This window comes from Chlamydotis macqueenii, chromosome 3, assembly GCF_036417535.1.
Source record: "Chlamydotis macqueenii isolate bChlMac1 chromosome 3, bChlMac1.mat, whole genome shotgun sequence".
Classification (NCBI taxonomy): domain Eukaryota; kingdom Metazoa; phylum Chordata; class Aves; order Otidiformes; family Otididae; genus Chlamydotis; species Chlamydotis macqueenii.
Genome location: NC_141558.1, coordinates 76834291 through 76852763, shown reverse-complemented (window position 1 = coordinate 76852763; position 18473 = coordinate 76834291). Strand labels below are relative to the sequence as shown.

Sequence of the window (18473 nt, the reverse complement as noted above, 5' to 3'; positions counted from 1 at the left end):
CTTTTCACCAGTCAATCATTTTTGTTTGCAGTGGCTTAGCTGAGAAAAAGAGGAAGTGGGGGTGATGAGTTCTGTGCATTATGCAGGAACACCACCACTGTTCTCTCAGCCAGGTAATCTGCAGGCCCATCACTGCTCCTGGCAGGTGGGGATTCATCACTGAAAGGACCCAGAGCTCAGCCTGGCTTGTACAGGGAACACTGGCACCTACCTCAGATATGGACTGTGCAGCTTCTGACTTTTTAATCCCCTTTACAAGTCAAGGTGAATTCATTGCAGAGGAGAACTTGTATTTCCTTATAGCTATACCTTTGCCTCCAGTGGATTAAAACTATTCTACTACTTGTAAGTTAGCAATTGCTTTTAATAGAGGAATAAGAACATTTTCTGGGGAAACAAATCCAGGACTCTGCTTTCTCTGCCCATCTGTGACTGGAGGGTTTGTTTTTGTTCCCCGCCCCCCCCAGTTTAGACTGAAGTCTAAGGAGATAGCTTTTACGAATGGGAGGAGGAAGAGGAAGGAAAGCATGGCCGTGTACTTCCAGAACCAAAACTGAAATGTGTTGCACAGTAAAACTACATGACCATTTCTTACTGCTTTCACAGCTTACAAAGTATAATGATTGTGAGAACAAACACATCACCATTGCTTAGTTCTCTCTTCATCATATTTTGTTTCTTGTACGCACCGCTCTGAAAATAAAACTGCTAGAGCTTTCATTGCTCTCTAGTCAGCAATTGTTAGTGGAGTACATAGAACTGCAGCAGATCTTACAATTCCAGAAAGCCAAGGCCACTTAACTTCAGCCAAGCCTAGGACAAGGGCACCAGCTGACTGTTTTTATCCTAACTTGTATCTTGTGAAGCACAGGGAAATAGCACATTCATTTCAGGAAGTCTGTACTTCGACACTGAAGAATCAGATGAGCCTGGCATGTGCACCAGTAGGAGCCTTGACCCTGTGAAACTTGGATTACTGTTTACAGAAGGTTTTTCAAAACTCACTGTGGCCCTGGCTGCACCTCCCAGTTTAACATGGGAAGCCTGACTGATAGGTGCAAATACAGAACCGTAAGCTGGTACAGGAAAGAACACAAGCACAGTTTTCCTTGAAAAAAATTGGTTTATTGTATACTGTGAATATGAAGGACAGCCTTACCAAAAAACCTTAGTGACTGAAGACATTCTCATATTTGCAAAAGCATGTAAGAAACTATTTACACAAAGGCAGTGAGAGGGGTAAAAAAAATTATTGCAGTCAATTAATGCTGAATAGAACTTTATAAAAAGAGAAAGAAAAGAAACAGTGCAAAAATACTGTCAAAAGTAATCAGTTCTATACACAAGATAAAACTGACAAGCATAAGCTTATGTACTGATATGAATAATACATTAGAATATAAAATAGCATGCATAGATTTATTTTTCAAAGGCTTTCAATAGCATAGAATAATTCTGCCATTCAGCCCTAACAGGAGGGAGTGAGGGGCAGAAAGGGCATGTAACTGATGTCTCATTTCTCTACAAAATGTGTACATACAATGAGGTTGTGAGATTCAGATCACTGTTTTGTGCTAAACTAACTGTCATGTACAGAATTACAGAACAAATGAAACAGGAAGCATCAAAATACTGAAGTAAAACAGGACAGCAAAATCCAGTGACATAAAACTTACTTAAACATGGTATTTCTTTTAACATGTCCCACACAATTACATACGGGAATATTACAGTCATCTGCATGTGTAAACTTTTTTCCTTTGTAAAACAGCCAAAGAAAGGTACTTTACTAATGAGGAAGACATGTTTTCCATATGGAGCAATCTCAACGGGATAAACATATTAACAGTGTTTCTGGTGCTAAAGGTTTGGTTTTTTAAAGACCGAGTAGCAGCAAGAAAATTCTTTCATTTAACATACACAAAAAAGAAGTTCTTGTAGATGCAATGTATCATTAAGTTGTGGAACTCACTAACACTGGACATTGTGAAGGGCAGAGCAATAAATGGGTTCTAAAGAAAAGGTAATGCGATTGATGGAAGGTGGAGCCATCAGCAGTTATTAATCCCAGTGAGCAGGATGTAACTTTCGCCTCAGGAAGTCCCTAAAGGCCTGGTTGCCAGGTGTGCTGGTGGGGCTGAACACCCTCTTCTAGACTCTTATTTCTTCCTTAAGTGTCAACTACCAGCCACTGTCCAAGACAGGGTGTGACCTCCAGCCTGCCATAGAAGTGGCTGGTAGGAAGCCTTCCTCTTTTATTCCTGCCTGCCTAACCAGGGAACACTGCCCCTGGAGTGATTTGGAAGAGTAAGACTATTAAGCAGTATATTTGTTTCAGGGATCAGCTGAAGTATTAGTCTTTCCCTTTCTGTTAAATAGTGCTGGGATTCTTCAGTGAAAGCTGCTATTTTACCACTGAGTTCAGTTCACCCTCCAAAGGCAAAGTTCTGCTGTTGTAGCATGTGGGAAATTTTCAGTGAGGGTGCACGCAAAATACAGGCATCAAAACTTCAAAGAAACATCGGCTGAATAGTGGCCAAGAACCACCTAAGGGAAGTGTGGTGTAAGATAACCTAAAAACAGCAACAAAATGTGTTTACTTTTAAATATTTATATAAACACTGCTATTTCTGACCCATGCACTAAGTGTTTAGTTTCACAATCTAACAGTAGTTTATGGCTATGACCTCCATTTTCTGTTGTTTGCCCAACAGCCCAAGCAGGCAGCTGTTCCCTTCCTCAAATCACAGTCCCTGTAAGCCAAGGCTACACACAGCTGCCTGTGTCATGTCCTTCTCTCCTCTCTAAAGACTTGGATGGCATTTGTAGTCCCCATAGCACCAGATTCTACAAGAAAAACTTCTGGAAGGCTAAGACAAGCTGGGGACAATTGCCGTTGGGGTTTTGGACGTGAAACCTTTCTCTTGCTAGCATCAAAATCCATAGCCACACTCCATATGACTGACTACACACTGGCAGATTTATATCTATTTTTATAAAGGACTGGACAAACGATGTTTTCATGCAGTGCTTCCCTTTCAAGGTCAGTTCTGGGTATCTGCTCCTTCAATACGATGCATCTTTTATTTCAAGCAGTGGGTGCCACCGTAGCTCTCTGGATGTAAAGCATTCTTTTCCATAAAGACAAGTAGCAAAAATTTAACTCTGACCTGTCTCAGTGATGCACGAGAGCTGCTACAGCAGATACCAGCCATACCGATGCTTCCACTTTCTGACCACACAGTTCACAAACTTAGTGAGACTGACAACAGCCAATTCAGTTGTCATCTCCTCCCAGGAGACCGGTGGGAAGTCAGCTGTTGAGAATGCAGCATGGTCAGTAGCTGCTGAATTTCCCCCACAGATTTGTGTGCTAGATCCACGTAAGAGACTGCCCATCAGCATTTATTTTAGAGCCGCTTCTGGGCTACACAGACAGGGCAGGTACTGGATCAAAAAATAGTGTATTAGTTTAAAATAACCATCTCTACTGAAGCACTGAGACTTACTCATTCTTTTCCAACCTATCTTTCGCCATTTGCATTTCTGTCTGTTTACAAGAAAGAAATTTAAAAAAACAAACAAACAAAACCAAAATACCAACCTCTTGAAATCACAGCAAATATTTAATAGTATTTGTAGCTGAGGCAACAGATATAAGTGGAACAGAAATATCCTTCGATTTTCCTTTTTTAAAGGACTGCATTAGCAGTAGGTTGAATAAGTTCTCACAGATGTGTCTCCTGCCAGCTGAAACTAGTTTAGGGAAAAGGTATTTCCAAGAAGAGCGAGTATCTAGGGTCCTTATATACCTATACAGGAGAGAGTTGGTGGAATCAAGCTTCTCTTTTCCTCAGTTATCACGGACAAGCAGTGCCAAAGCAGGCCTGTGAAGGAGCTGGAACAAGCAGGACCTGAGCAGCTGATGTCCACCATGCTCCAGTGCAGCCTGTGGAGAATGGAAACAGGGCGCCCACAGCACTGAGCAGTGTCAGAACTCAGCTGTCATCACTACCGTCCCTGTTCAGACAATATTAGGCGTGAAATGCTCAGACCATAACTTTAACCAAAAATTTGATGCCAGCAACCTCAATACTATCATTAGTAAGAGTTTAAAGAAGAAAAAAAAAGTTGTTAAATTGCAGGATTAAATATGGATTAAGAGTGCACAAAAACAAAAATACACACAATGGATTCCCAAGCCAGACTTACTCATCCACTCCAAGTTCTCTCTTAGAAAGAGTCAGGTAGCGTAGGCTAAACATAGCAGACTGCAACATAGGCACCTTGGAGAAGACTGCTTGTGTCAGACTTTTTAAGGTGCTGCTTCATTCATTGACCATTGATGTATTTTTTTTGTGAAATTTTCCATCCAAGCTTTACTATAAATGGATGAAATTGGTCTCTTAGAACCTACCCACTGTCATGCTTTGATGTTAAAAAAAAACATGCAACACAACAGCAACTCCAAACTGTCCTCTTCTACTTATGGGCTGTGCTGTTAAAGTCTGTGGGACAGATGCTAAACGGTGCTGTTGCTTTAAGTCTCATGCGTTCATTCCCACTATGACTAATGGAATTGGATGCCAAATGCATTTTCCTGTCACTCCCTAAAGGTTAGGAAATACTGCCCAAGCAATTTAGGCCTGATACAACTACGACAGGTTCCAAGTCAGAAGGTTCAGTTTTTCCCCTACAAAACCGTATCACATTTCAATCATAAAACATCAGGTTTGGTTGCAGGCTGGGGTGGAAAGGAACCTCTGAAGACATGCACCAGCCCAGTTTACTTACTATATTAGCAGATCTAGTCAGGATAAAATCTAGCAGGAAAAAGTACATTGAAGTCAGATGAAAGGAAAAGTTTAAATTACCGTTCTTTGACAAAGAAAGGGAAAAAGTGAGTCACACTGGCCTCTATCTACCAGACCAGCCACCTTAGGAGTTAATTGGAAATGACTGTTTACTCTGTGGCCACTTATTTGGCTCATTAATAGGCACTGACTTAATTTGGAAAGGATTTCTGGTGCCATTTTGTAATTAATATTTTTCTAAGACACCTATGATGCATCTTTGCATAAAAAATCATTTGCTTAATTTTCTTCCTTTTGAACACAGCTCTTTACATTCTCTTATGCAATAACTTTCCTGTGCTCACTGTAGAAAGAGAAGTCTACATTTCAGCCAGGAAGAGCTGAATAAGACAACACAGGAACAGATTCTTTTCCCTCCTGATTTTCCACTTCTCATATCCAAGTGGAGCAATGGGACTTGACAGCTCTGAGTTCAAACTTAATTCATCATTAGGAAATTATTCAAAAAGCTATAACGAGATAACTAATTTAATACACTTTGCTTCAAGGTTTATTCCTTGGCTTGTTTCCCAGATACAAAGCATCTCTGTGCAATTATCATGCAGATGCCGCTGAAAAGACTTTAAATGGTTGCTGCTAATTTAACAAGAGATATACTGGCATTGGCAGAAGAAATTAGAGGAAAACTGAAGTTGACTGAAAACTTGACTGATCCCTAAAAGGAACACGGTCAAGATATTACAGTTAAGTAACTCCTCACCATTTGTTGGTAGCTAGAAGTCTCCATCAGAATCCTTGTCACCTCATTAGGCCTGTATTGCAGAGTACCAAATCAACACAGTGCAGTTGTAAATACCTTTAGGAAACATTCTGGTACAGAGCCTTAGATTAAGCTCCTACTGATGTTAGGGTAAGGTAGGTGTGTAGGTCCCTGTACTGCTGAGGTTGAGAGTCCTTGTAAGCTTGGGCCTTTGTATATTGAGCAGGGGTTTGGAGGTAGGGATGCAAAGGAAAAGCAAGGATGGGACTAAAAGATGCAATTTGTCTGGGAAAGGGATACCAAGAAAGATAATTTCACCCTGACAGAGTAACAGCATTGCATCAGCTGCCCTGAGAGGCTGTGAAATCTCCACCCTTGGAGATTTTTGAAACTGGACGTGACCCTGGGCGAGCCTATCCAGCTTTAAAGTTAGCCCTGGGGTGAGCAGGGCTGAGGCCAGAAACCTTCAAGGCTCCTCTCCAGTCTGATCCATCCTCTAGCGATCCGACAAGACCGCCGAGTCGAAGCAGGGCTGGACTGCCTGCAGGAGGGCGGCAGTGTGCAAAGATGGGGAAGGGGAGTCCATGTGAGGAGGGGAGCAACCTCAGTGCAGGAACTTTCCCTTTCTCCACCAGAAATAACAGTGGGGGAGTACCACCACAATTTGCTAAGGCTTTTTTTTTTTTTTCTGGTCCTTTTAAAATTTTGTAAAAGCACAGTTACTATCATTTCTATATAACTGTAAGTATTTACCTTGCACACACTGCAAGGTAACAGATAATGCGATTTACTCCAGTGAAATAAACCGTTTGTGGAAAGGGATATGCACCAAGTTGTGCAAAACAGCTAGCCAGTGGCGAGGGACAGAGGTTGAGGAAGAGAGAGGAGGACAAGTCTAACTGCTGAGACATGTGCAAGACACCTGGATTTTTTCGTAGCTCTGTCTTAGATTTCATTGTTGGCCTAGGGTGAGCCAGTTAAGAATCTGTGCCCTACTTACAAAGTGGAGGAGGTTTGTTTCCCTTTTCTGTTCTGATTGTAAATTTCAGGCAAGGGCTGTTTAGCCTTTATGTATTTATCTAACATCTGGCACAGACTCCTAATCCTAACTGGAATCCGTGAACACTACCAAGATAAAATAGTAATAATAAATAGGAGGGAGAATCCAAACTGACCAGACAGAGAAGAGAAATGATTTGTGCAATTTAATATAAAAACCACCCTAACAAAGTGAGGTCTGCAAATACCAAAAGGAAGATTGCTCCATATTTTCATAAATCACAGTGACGGGGGAAGAATCAAGGCAGATTCTGAGCAAAAGCTCTCAAGGATCACTACTGGGAGACCTCAGATATGGAGGAAAGACCATATTGATCATTTTGACAAAGTTCAAATGACTAGAAAGTAAAATGATCACAGTGCTGAAGACAATAGTTCACATGGGAAACACTAAGGCAACTGGAGATGCCTGACTTAAATAAGACCCTTTTCTACATGAGGTGAGCCTCAAGGCAATAAACCTTTCAGTATAATTCATGAGAAGGTGCTCAATTTGAGTTATTTTCAGCTGCATTTAGTTGAAATTCCTCTACTGTTCAACCCACAGCCCACCACAGTTACTGGAAAGACTCATTCACTGACTTCAGCCTGCGCTGGGTCACTGCATTTCATCCTGCACTGCTTCAACTCTTATGAACCCCTTCAAGGATTGCAGACAGCAGCAAAGGCCTTGTTTAAAAGATCCAATATTGCTTTTTTTTCAAAGACTACTCTAAAACTGTAATTCTTGTGTAATTTGAACAGTTTAGCACCCAAAACTCTCTGCCCTCACAACACCCTGTACTTGAGTTCTCTGTTAACATGCCCTGCTGCGTGTGCAAAGGCTCAGGTCTCCCTGTTCCAGGATTGTGTTCCCTCAGCTTCCACTCTTACAGAGCTGTAGTTGACATCTAGCAGGTCTTGTTTTTACCATGGAAGGCATATATCTGGGTCCAAAATGCTCTTACACGAGAAAAAGCCCACTTCCAAATAACTGCTCATTTCAGAAGCTATGGAGCAAAATAAAAGCCAGTAAACTACCTTTACAAAGGATTGCTTTCCTTACGGACATGTTACAATGCAGACCAGTCACGTCAAATGTGGTTCAATTCAAAGGTCACTCTAAGTTTTACAAGTTATTAAAGTAATTCACAAGTTATTCCAAGAAAAATAAATTATATCTTGTATAAAATAATCCATGGGAGACTCTAGTAAAGAATAATCATTCCTTACTTTCAGGACAACTTTAAAAAGTGCAATATACGCACACAGTGTTGTCAAGGCAGTTCCCCTTGTTCATCAGTAAGGTTCATCAGATCCACAAAGCTGGGTCTGGGATGTTTGAAAAGGTTAAATAAGTCTGGAGTTTTGCAGGAACTGGATGAGCACTTGATAGACAAACTTGTACTGGGCTATGGTCTGGATCATGAACATTCTCTGCTCCCGCAGGTGTCTCAGCATCACAGGAACGTCCACTTTCTGTAAAGCAAAAGGAGGAAAAAAAAAAAAAAAAAGCATAAGTATGTAGGTTCATTAAATCAAACAATTATTGTCTCTAATTTATCTGACACAGGGAACTGCATTATAGTTACATAATGTAATGAATTATAACCAACTGTACTGAAATACTACCTTTTTTTTTTCCACAAGCTCTGAATTATTTCAAGGAGTATTAGAGTAGTCTGTAAAGGTTACTGCGCATCCAATGCTTTCCCCACTGAAGCTTACAGGAATTTCTGGACTGATGTAAATGGGCAGATGACTGAAGACTCTTGTCTTCCAGTCACATACCACTGATTACCTTTCAGCAGATCATCAACTGAACACATAATAAAGGGTTTCTTCTCTTTGGAGTCCTTTCTGGTCCAACATACCTATTTTCAACTCAGTAAAATAACCTGAGATAATATGATATATTGGGGTAAAAGGTTTGATATATGAGGAAGGTCTCGTACAAAACTTAAACAGCCAAGGTTATACAGCTCAGATCAGAGTCTACCACTGAGTGAACAGGCCTGTGGCCACTTGCATACTGCACTCTGATCCATGGTCAAACTCAGTCATAGAGGTGGGAGCTGAGAGATTTTTCAAATGTCAAGTTGGCATCAAGATCGTAACAAAGATTCCTTAGACAAAATTAAAGTGCAGGCAAATACACGACCGTTCCACTAAAAGAGAAGGGAACTCACTGTCATCAAAAGATCCAGAAACTCTGCCACCTGATTTCCCACAGCCAAGTCTATGATAGTAAATAGCGCTCCAGAAGAAATACATCTGTACAGTGAAACGAGGAGCCAGTACCCACAATACATGTTTTGCAGACTTCAGGCCAGCATCGGTCTGTTGCCATCTACTGAATGTCCACAAGCAGCTGGGACACATTAGGTGCTCTCCAAAAGGGCACCTTCCAGCTTAGTTTCATCCAAAATAAACTCACTCACGTTCCCTGAAAATGCTCCGCAACAGAAACTAAAGCATAGTAAGTGGAGACGGATCAGGGGATCCACTGTGAAAGAACACCCCTAACCCTGCTGAGCACACTGGGGCACATGCGCCCTATAATGGTCCAAATCAAAAAACGAATGAGTTGTGTGAAGCAGAGGCCCATGAGGTAAAGTGTTAGAAATGACTGCAAATTTCATTAGGTGTTACCATCGTATCTGCACCATTTAGGGAGCAAACAACCTATGATGTTACCGTGTTTTATCTGTTACAACAGGTACATGAGGAGCTATTCAGAAGTCATTAAGCCATGAAGCTCAGTCTGCCAGGCTCAAATTCAAAGAGCATGTAATATGACCCAAGATGAGGGATACAAATTTTCTATGGCAGCAGTAAATGCAAGCACTAAGAAACAGGCTCCTTTTGAGGAAGCTCTTAAGCAGTTCAAGATATAAAACTGAACAACAGTTACTCTATCAGGCAATAGAAACTGCACTTTGTAATGCCAGTTTGCCATTCCAGAAACACAAAAAGGAACTCTGCAAATCTTTTGGCTGAGAAGAGAAATATTACAAGCACAATGCCTGGACAAACGCACAGAAAAACAAATTATGATTGCTTCTAGCCCTTGGAGGTGCAACTAAGCATGGGGTCTGCTTTCATGCACACTGGAAATTTTCTGGGAAGTTTAGGATAAAATCATGCTACATATCCATTTCTGTCCATATATATAAAACTCAGAATCTCCACTCTGTGTAAACAAGCCCTAACGTATAGACTATGACTTTCTGAAAACAAGGCAAAATATTCTGCCACGTATCCCAACAAGCTGTTATAAAAGGACATCTCTGGAAAGTCAACAGGCGTAAAGATTTGTGATGAGTAATGTCAGATTATTTTCAAATGGGTTCAAAGGAAAACGTAAGCTCTTTCCACTTAACCCAGCTAACATGGAGAAAGCCTCCCCATGGACTCGGATGCTTACGAAAGCCACGCGGTCCTTGCTGAGCAGAGTCACGCGGAACTTGATCTCACCTGAACAACTGCAACAAAAATGCAGGCCAGCTTCGACCTGCACAACCATGTTCCTCTCTCAGCAGTTCGGTGTCTGACAGCTTGTTGATTTTTACTGGGTGCAGTGAACCGTGCACCTCCTCAAAATGGATTAGGCTTTGACTTATCTCAGAAATGAAAGAAAAACCCATCCTGCCTATTTGACCTTGCTATTTCTAGTCAACTTAGTATTCTACTCCATGTAAGCAGAATCTTCAAACGCACCTTCATCACAACGTACATGTCAAAAAGAGACAGGTAATGCTTTGCTAAGGTGGCATTTGCAAAAAGAACGAACAAAAATGCTACTAATTTTTGACTCTCAAACTGAAAGATCTCCCCTATGAAAACGCACTGCAGCTGCCATCATGAAACAAGGTCCCAGTGCCAAGTCCAAACTAGGAGGCGGTAGAGCAGGATCTCAATTACTTTCTTGTTCTACTTGTCTACAGCAGTAAGGATGTAATGATGTGACATATTACTTACTATACAGCCAGTTACTGAAATGATATCCATGCAATGAGATACACAGCTTTAGACTCAACCAGAAAATGCCCAGAAGCCACAATGACTGAAGCTGTATAGAATTTGATTAAACATGGCTTTTTATCTAAACCTGAAACCTCAAAATCAAGAGTTCTGGTTTTAGTTCCAGCACTGCTGCAGACTTTCCAAGATGGTGGGTATCAGGATTTTCCATCCTCCCTCCCTTTTTTCCTTCTCTGCTAAAGTGTTAATATTAATACACCTACTTGCTAGGATACTTCTGAGGAAATCAACCAATTCATAAGACTAAAGCAGTTTAAGTATTAACTGATATTATTTCAGAAAAAAATCCAATTAATCTTACTTCAAAATAAGCAGTACAATTGCTACATGTAAAGGAACCCTCTGTGGACAATGCAGTATCTGTCACAAACTGAAAACATACTGCTTAACTAATAACAAAATGTTAAGATTTTAATAGTTTTTTTTTTTTTAATTAGCTCTTAACAAACCAAAAATATTAACTTGGTACAATCTAGAGCAACAAAGCCCTTAAGGAAAACTGCCTTTAATATTAATGATGATTTCCACCATTAATCAAGACAAAAGAATGCTTTAATTAAGGGACATCAGAGAAATCCCTTGTTATTGAGCACTACCATCAGCTCCTAATGAAGCTGATGAGAATTCTTCTGAACATGAAGGCTCACCCCTATGCTCAGATGTTGAGGTACCGCCTTTATCTTCACTTACTACTCAGCTACTCTTTGCCAAATAGGTGACTTCGTAAACCGCAGACAAACTGAGGTGGCCAAAACATATTGCACCAACTGTTCAGTGTTTGTTCCTGGCACACCATTAGCATACAGAGGTTACTGTAAAGCAGACAGCTACGCTGCTGCTCACAAGCAATTCAGGTATGGCTCTTGTAACTACCCAGATTTCTTCTGGGGTGCAGAGATTTCATGGCTGCTGTGTGAACAACAGAAGCAGTCACTTCCAGATGCCAGTGTGTAACGGAAAGAAGTCAAGCAGCCTCAGGAGTCAGAGCTGCTGCCGCACAGGAGCAGTTATTGAACAGCAGCCAGTACAGGAAAGCTACAGGATTCCCAAATTACATACATGTGGGTCCTTTCTGTCTGGACCAGCTCCTTCTCCCCCTTCCTCCCCACTTATCCCACCCCTCCAAATAAAAACAGAAGAAAAAAGTGTAAAATGTGACACAGATCTACAGGCCAGCTTCAACTCTAGCGAAGCCTAACCAGAATTGGGGGAGGTTCACCTCAGCTGAACTGAGTCCAGGATCTCTAGGTGATCTTGTAACTACAGAACAATGAGCTGCTGGAGGGGGATAAGAAAGTAGAGAAGAAAAATTACTGTGTGCATCATCTTTTTTTAAAACAGTGATGAAGAGGAAAGTGCACTGGTGCTTGCCTGCTTTAGGACTCATGTTTTCGAATGAGCCAGAAAGCTGCATTTTGCACAGTGCCTTTCACAGAAAGGCTCCGATCTGTGGCTCCTCTATGGTAATACAGAACATAGGCGAGCATTTCAGGTGTGTACATCCAGTCTTCACTGGCTTTCAAGCAACTCATCCAGTAGATGATTAATGGGAGGGGCAGATGATATGTGTCTGTTTGTCACTTGCTGTATTCTTATCTCTACAAGAAGCTTTGGTCTTTGAGCAGTTTCTTTGGCAACAGAAATCCCCAGTTTCAATAGCTGTCGTGTTGAAACTGTGCCGCACATTGTTATTCAAGATGAGATGTTCTTCCTGGACAGTGACACCCCAGATGAAAAGCAAGTTGCTACACATGGTTACTCTGCTGGTGCTCTTATTCTGAACACAACTCTAAACTATATTACTAGTCTTGTAATATCGGCTGCAGTTCTTAAAGACCTATTCCCCAACATACACCTATTTCTTAAGACACAGCTATGTTTTTTTCCCAGGTGAAATAAGAGAGAATTCAAGAAAGAGGAGGGAGTCCAAAGAGTGAATTTAGGGAGCCGAACATGTCAGTTAAAAGAGCAGGAAAGCTGATGTTATTCTCTAGTCTCTCTCAGGTTGTCCTTCTCAACATGCTGTCTCTAGACTCTTAATTAAATAGAAGTATGAATTAGACTATGTTCTTAAAACATAGGGAAAAGCCCTAATTTTGAATGTATTAAAATAATATTAGTAAAAATGCTTAATATCAACCCAACACCAAACTACAAGCAACCTGGCATGGGAAAAATCTCTGCCTGTTGCATTTAAGGTTCTTGTTTCACAGACATGAAAAAAAAAAAAAAAAGAAGGCACTTCAAAACCTTTTAATTTTAACCTCCGAAATGTAGCTAGTTAGTCAAGGAACGAGCTCAGGGTTTGTTGTGAGAAAGCAGCTCACTTACTTCATTATGCTCCAAGCACCCAACCATCAGTTCTGTTAGGATAACAACTCCGGTCCTTCCTACCCCTGCACTGCAGTGAACCACGATAGGAGGGTTGCAGTTGTTGCTGCTGTCCAGCACACTGTTGGTATGGCGACGCACCGACTGTATCTCCTCCAAGTAAGCTGCAAGATAAAACACACACAAGGTTGCAAACATCTGTATGTCTAAGTGTAAAAACTGGGGAAAAAGGAATATGGAAAAGTCATTCTTTGTCAAAGTGGCAATAATTTACATTTTTTACAACATACTAATTATTTTGGCCAGGGTACACTGAACAGCACTGAATCCAGCAAGTACCAGCTGGGTGTCAATTATTACTTGGGAATCTACTCCTTTAAATTAAATAGTTCTTTTAAAAAATTAAATTCTGTTTCCCCCTCTGCAAATCTCCAGGTCCCCTAAGCAGATGATTCTAGGCATTACTTAGAGCCATTCCTGCTATTAACAGGCTGGGATCAAAACAACAGTTAAGTCCCCTTGAAACTACTGCCTGTCAAAGCCAATATCAGATGGGAAGTGAGCATCCATCTGCTTTGTTTCCCCCTCCCTCCCTCCTCCTGTTTAGAGTGAGACAATCTCACCCACCTCTCTGCTCAGGGTTTGTTTCTCAACAGCCAGTAGAGCTCACTGTCTTTGTTTATCCTGAAGCCATTTCTAGAAAGTGCATGAATCAAGAACAGTTGTCCTGTGTGGCTGTCCCAGTTGCATTGTTGTTCAATACATTCTACTGTCAAACCTCACAGAGTACCTTACATAGTAGAAGCTCACCTGGTTAGATAAACACACTGTAAAATACAACTCCAACTGACCTCTAAAGATCATTCCAGTGTAGCCTAGATACATGACAAAGATGATGGACCTCACCCAGAAAGATATATCCAGATGCATAACTCAAGACACTTAACTTCCCACAAGTTCAACTGTGAGATCTGAGCCCTGCACTCTCCTGCCCTGTCTCTTGGTGTCATGGCACTGCAGCCTGAGCAGTCCTTTCGACACGTGCACGCTGTGGCTGGAGGCCTGCCAACGTCGGAAAAGCTGCATTTTAATGCACACAGTGAAAAGGCACTGTACGTGGTGGCAAGCAATGGGACAGAGGAAATGGAGACAATCGGGTTCCATTTACTGCCATGCCCAACCACAGCTACGTGGGCTGGTAGGAGAAACAAAGTATGAAACAAACCAGGAATTGGGCAATAGCTGTGTCTTAAAGACAGATTCCATGACATTCCTTTGCCAAAGCTGAAACGTGTTTTTTTTTTTTTTTTTTCCTTCTGCCCTGATGACAGAACTGGGAAAAGAAGAACAGGTTATTCACATCAAGCTTATACCGTGGAACAGAGAGTGGATCACTAAAGGACTGTAGTTGTGTCAAGACTGAAGTGTAACTAACAGGCCTTCCTGAGAGAGGACTTAGCTGCAACAGAACTATGCTGCTGCAGCTGCAAAGCTTTCAGGAACTAAGAGGGCAGGCATCTCCAGCACATCAGCACATCATGTACACACTCCTTCAGTGACAACTTAAAGAACATCATGCTCTACTGCAGCGCCAGAGATGTGGCTTTAGTTAAATAATGCTTGAATTCCTATTACTTAATACAGTAGTGTTTATTACTTGGTAGGAAGTAGGAAGTGCTATTAACTCGTTACAGCTGAGGCTGTATTTTCAAAATGCATGAATCAGGGCAATATTAGTTGGGACGGCCCTTAGCATTGCCTGGGTACACGTGGTTAGAAGAGTGGCAGTGAGTGCAGACTTACTGCGTATGTGATGGAGCCCTCTGCTCTTTTGCAACACTTCTAATGCCTCTGGACTACTAAATGCTAGCTGTTGGCAATAAGGGTCTCCTGTGAAATTGGAGTTGTGCCATATTTCACTGACATCTGAACCTCTCTTACTCAGATCTCTCTAATCACGTTTGTGTGCAGCCTAGTATCTCCTACAGTCATTTGGTGACTGGGAAGTGCCAATAACTTATACTGACAGATCAGTCAGCCAAGGTATCCTATTATTTAAAGTTTCCCGAGTCTTTAGCGCTGCTGCTGCCTCTGATTTTTCCTCCTGCTATGTCAGGTTTTTCAGGACCAAAATCCTCAATCATCTTAACTCCTGCCTCTTGAATCCCACTTTTTTTTTTTTCTCCAAATCACAGCAAAGTACAACCTAGTGGAGGCCTCTGTATGCCACAGCAATAACCACTTAATATCAATCCCAGCTCTAACTAGGTGCAGTGAACTGAATCCAGTGTAAACAACTTTTGCCTTGATCTATTTTACCATGCATGTTAAAAAAGTCTTACATAAAAAGCCTTGGACTTCTTCGGGACACCCATGATCTGGCCAGTCAGTATACTGCAAATGCCACACTGTCCTCTCATGGCCAGAGAGAAGATGCTTGACCTTCAGACCAGTAGTTGCATAGCAGCCGGAGTCTGTGCGGAACTTAGTTGTCACCTTGAACTTCCCGTAAGTGGCTGAGCTGTGCTTGGAGCCCAGTTTAGGCCAATAACGATGACTCTTACTTCTTCCTCCCTCCTTAATAACCAAAAAACAAAACCAAAAAGCAGCCATTAGTTCCTGCAATTATAATTCTCTGCAAACAGAGGGCATAAAACTCTGCAGATAAGCCAAGTATCCTTATTTCAAATTACTGGAAGAGCAAGGAGCATCCTGCAAATTAAAGGAAATATCCATTGAAACTCTCAGCCATATAATATTTCTAAGTGTAAAAATGCCTGAAGAACTAAATCCTGTGTCGTAGCAAAAGCCAGCTACTGCCTACAACACCTCGGTAAATATTCTCCTGCTGGGGAAGCCTCTCCTTTAAACAGAAGGAGATGCTCTTCAGCAGTTTCTAAGTATCTGTTGTTGATCAGCCTTGGGAACTGGACACACACTTAATGTGCTATGGCTCTCCCCGTGTTTTCTAAAAGCAACCAGGCATAAAGCAGAATGCAGTGTTAGTTAGCAACGTGTGCCAGTTTTTACAACATAGCACATAGTTCTTGGATTACAATAGAAATAACTGTTTTGCTTGGCATAAGAATAAAAAGATTTTTTTTTTTTTTCACATGGACACTTCTACGGAAACAACAGCTTCTGGTCTCTTTTCAGCTGATAAGAGTGACGGTATGCAGAACTGGCCTTGGATGGGGTGGAAGTCTGTGTCATTTTAACCAGCAGCAGTTCACCACTCTCACATTCCATTGGAAACATCTTTGTTTGCTTTGGCCAAACTGAAGTGAAACAGGGGGAAGGGGAGTTCTGCTTCTTTTGCTTTAGTATTTGCCAAACCGAGTATCAAAAAGTTACAAAGTACAGTATTATAGCAGTACAAGCCTATGTGCAAACAGAGCAAGAGGAAAAAGGGTTGTTGATAGAAAAAACAAGTTACTAGAGTGGGAAGTGACGATAACAGGAGACTTACTTACATCAGAAGGAACTGTATTGTGTGATTTTACATACCTCTTCAGCTGTGACCATGGCTATAACATTCACCCCCTGTTCCCAAACCATCTGCCAGAAGTCATGGCATGTGTGTGGCAGAGGCCCTTGGGTAGCAATGTAGTGCCACTCCTCTCCACCTACAGTAACCTGGGAGTAAGAAAGGGGGAAGAAAAAACAAACAAACAAACAAAAAAACCAGTCAGTGCCCAAATTCTCAGGAGCGTCTGTGCCAGAACTGCCCTTCAAACAAAACAGACCATGATGAAACCTTTACTTCTTTGTTCTTCCACTTTTGTTCAATATTTTGAACAAGAATCATCCTTTTGATAAGAGCAAATCTGACAAAACACAATCTTTGGAGTTTCCAAGTCCCTTCTTGATGCCCATAAACATAAAGCTTTCAGCAAAATGTCATCTATTTTTCTTGCCATTGCATCTGGATCATACAGATGAAAACAAATCTTTTTTTTTTGAGATCCTGTTTCTGATACGGCTTAAGTACAAATAAGCAGCTGACTGCCTTCCCTGGGCTTGGTGACAGACCCATGATGAAAGAAAAACTGGGCACCAGAGGAAGTTTCTATAGGCATTAAAAAGGCATCACTGCAAATTAACACACAGTAGTGCAGAAAGCCTGAAAGCAAATGATGTCTTGCTCGAGGAAAGCTAAAGGTCTCCACTCTTTAGGACCTCCCTCAATTATCTTCCACTCAGGCAAAAATAATTTCTTAAACAGACTCCTACTACACTGATCACTGTTGAAGATGTGGCCAAGCTGTCCCCAGAGGATGCAGTTATCCCCCCACACTGCAATAACACAGAGCTCCGACAGGCCTGTTGCCAGCCAGTGATGAGACCAAGACAGGCTTCACTTCCAGTTACGTTTCCTCACTCATCTTGGGTTTTCCAATTCAGAATCTGCAAACTACTATGAAGTAAATCCAGCACATTAAATGGCTTTCAAATGCCACATGAAATTTAGAATTATCTAAAGCTCTAGTCAGATAAGGCTATTTCCCAATACATAACTGGATTACCAACCACATCTTACAGAAATATTTGTTTATTTGCATGATAAGACACAATTAAATTGTTTTTAAAGCGCTAACACAGAGATTTATACACTATAAATTATGTAGTGTCCTGAGCAGACGCAGCAGTACCTTGGAGTCAATGAGTATAAAACACTATCATTTTCCCGACTGAGGCAGATCTCCCATACTTAGGCAGTTCAAAAAAAAAACCAAAAAAAAAAACAAACAAAAAAAACCCAAACAAAAAAAACAACCAACCTACTTGTGTGTAAAAGTTATTATGACAGAGTATTTGCTAAATATCAGGAAAGGTTTATAGAAAAAATAATTTTTTCAACATTTTAGGTAAAAAGCCAAACCACTTTTAGAGCTACTAAATATCATTTAGAAATGTGCTTACCAGCAAAAAGTAAACCCAGATGAACTAAGTATTTTGGAAAGTTAAAATATTTTTCCTTCTCAGGCTAAGACCTCTTAATTCCACATCTTAGCCCAGAGCCACTTCTCACCACAAAGTTATAAATCCCAGAGAAGAAGATTTACAACAGAAATGCTGACATATCCATAAATACCAAGGTGCTGGCGGACAATGCCACAAGGAGCAATCAATAACTCTGACAAGTATAAGCATATACCACGTTTAGGGTACAGGTCTTTGAATACATTTTCAGAAATAGAATCAATTTATTTGTTATTCAAACAGCTGTTCATTAAGCTGAGTCACCTGGGTTTTTGCGTCTGTAACTAGGAAAACATTTATATGACAACAAGTTTTCCACTGCACTGCAGATGGTTTTCAACTCTGTACACCAGCTTATTTTCTCATTTCATATTATGCAGCATTCTCCTCTGTGAATGACGGTTAAAATTTGCAAGATCAATGCAGGTAAACTCCTGAAGTTCTTGTACTAGCTGGGAATGAATATAAACTGCACAGCACCAACCGGCATCTTGTGCTTGGAC

At 41.1% G+C, this 18473-nt stretch overlaps 1 protein-coding gene across 1 annotated transcript in view; it reads right to left on the bottom strand.

Annotated features, from left to right (window-relative positions):
• Positions 1–1405: 1405 nt before the first annotated feature.
• The window catches only part of PTPN14 (protein tyrosine phosphatase non-receptor type 14), a 117419-nt gene continuing 100351 nt past the window's right edge, over positions 1406–18473 (bottom strand). Inside the window, exons 16-19 of the mRNA XM_086744566.1 lie at positions 16495–16623; positions 15330–15564; positions 12988–13151; positions 1406–8091 (exon numbers count right to left, since the gene is read on the bottom strand). Of these exons, the coding sequence (XP_086600692.1) occupies positions 7963–8091; positions 12988–13151; positions 15330–15564; positions 16495–16623 (657 nt within the window). The 3' untranslated portion in view covers positions 1406–7962. The remainder of the gene's footprint in view (positions 8092–12987; positions 13152–15329; positions 15565–16494; positions 16624–18473) is intronic.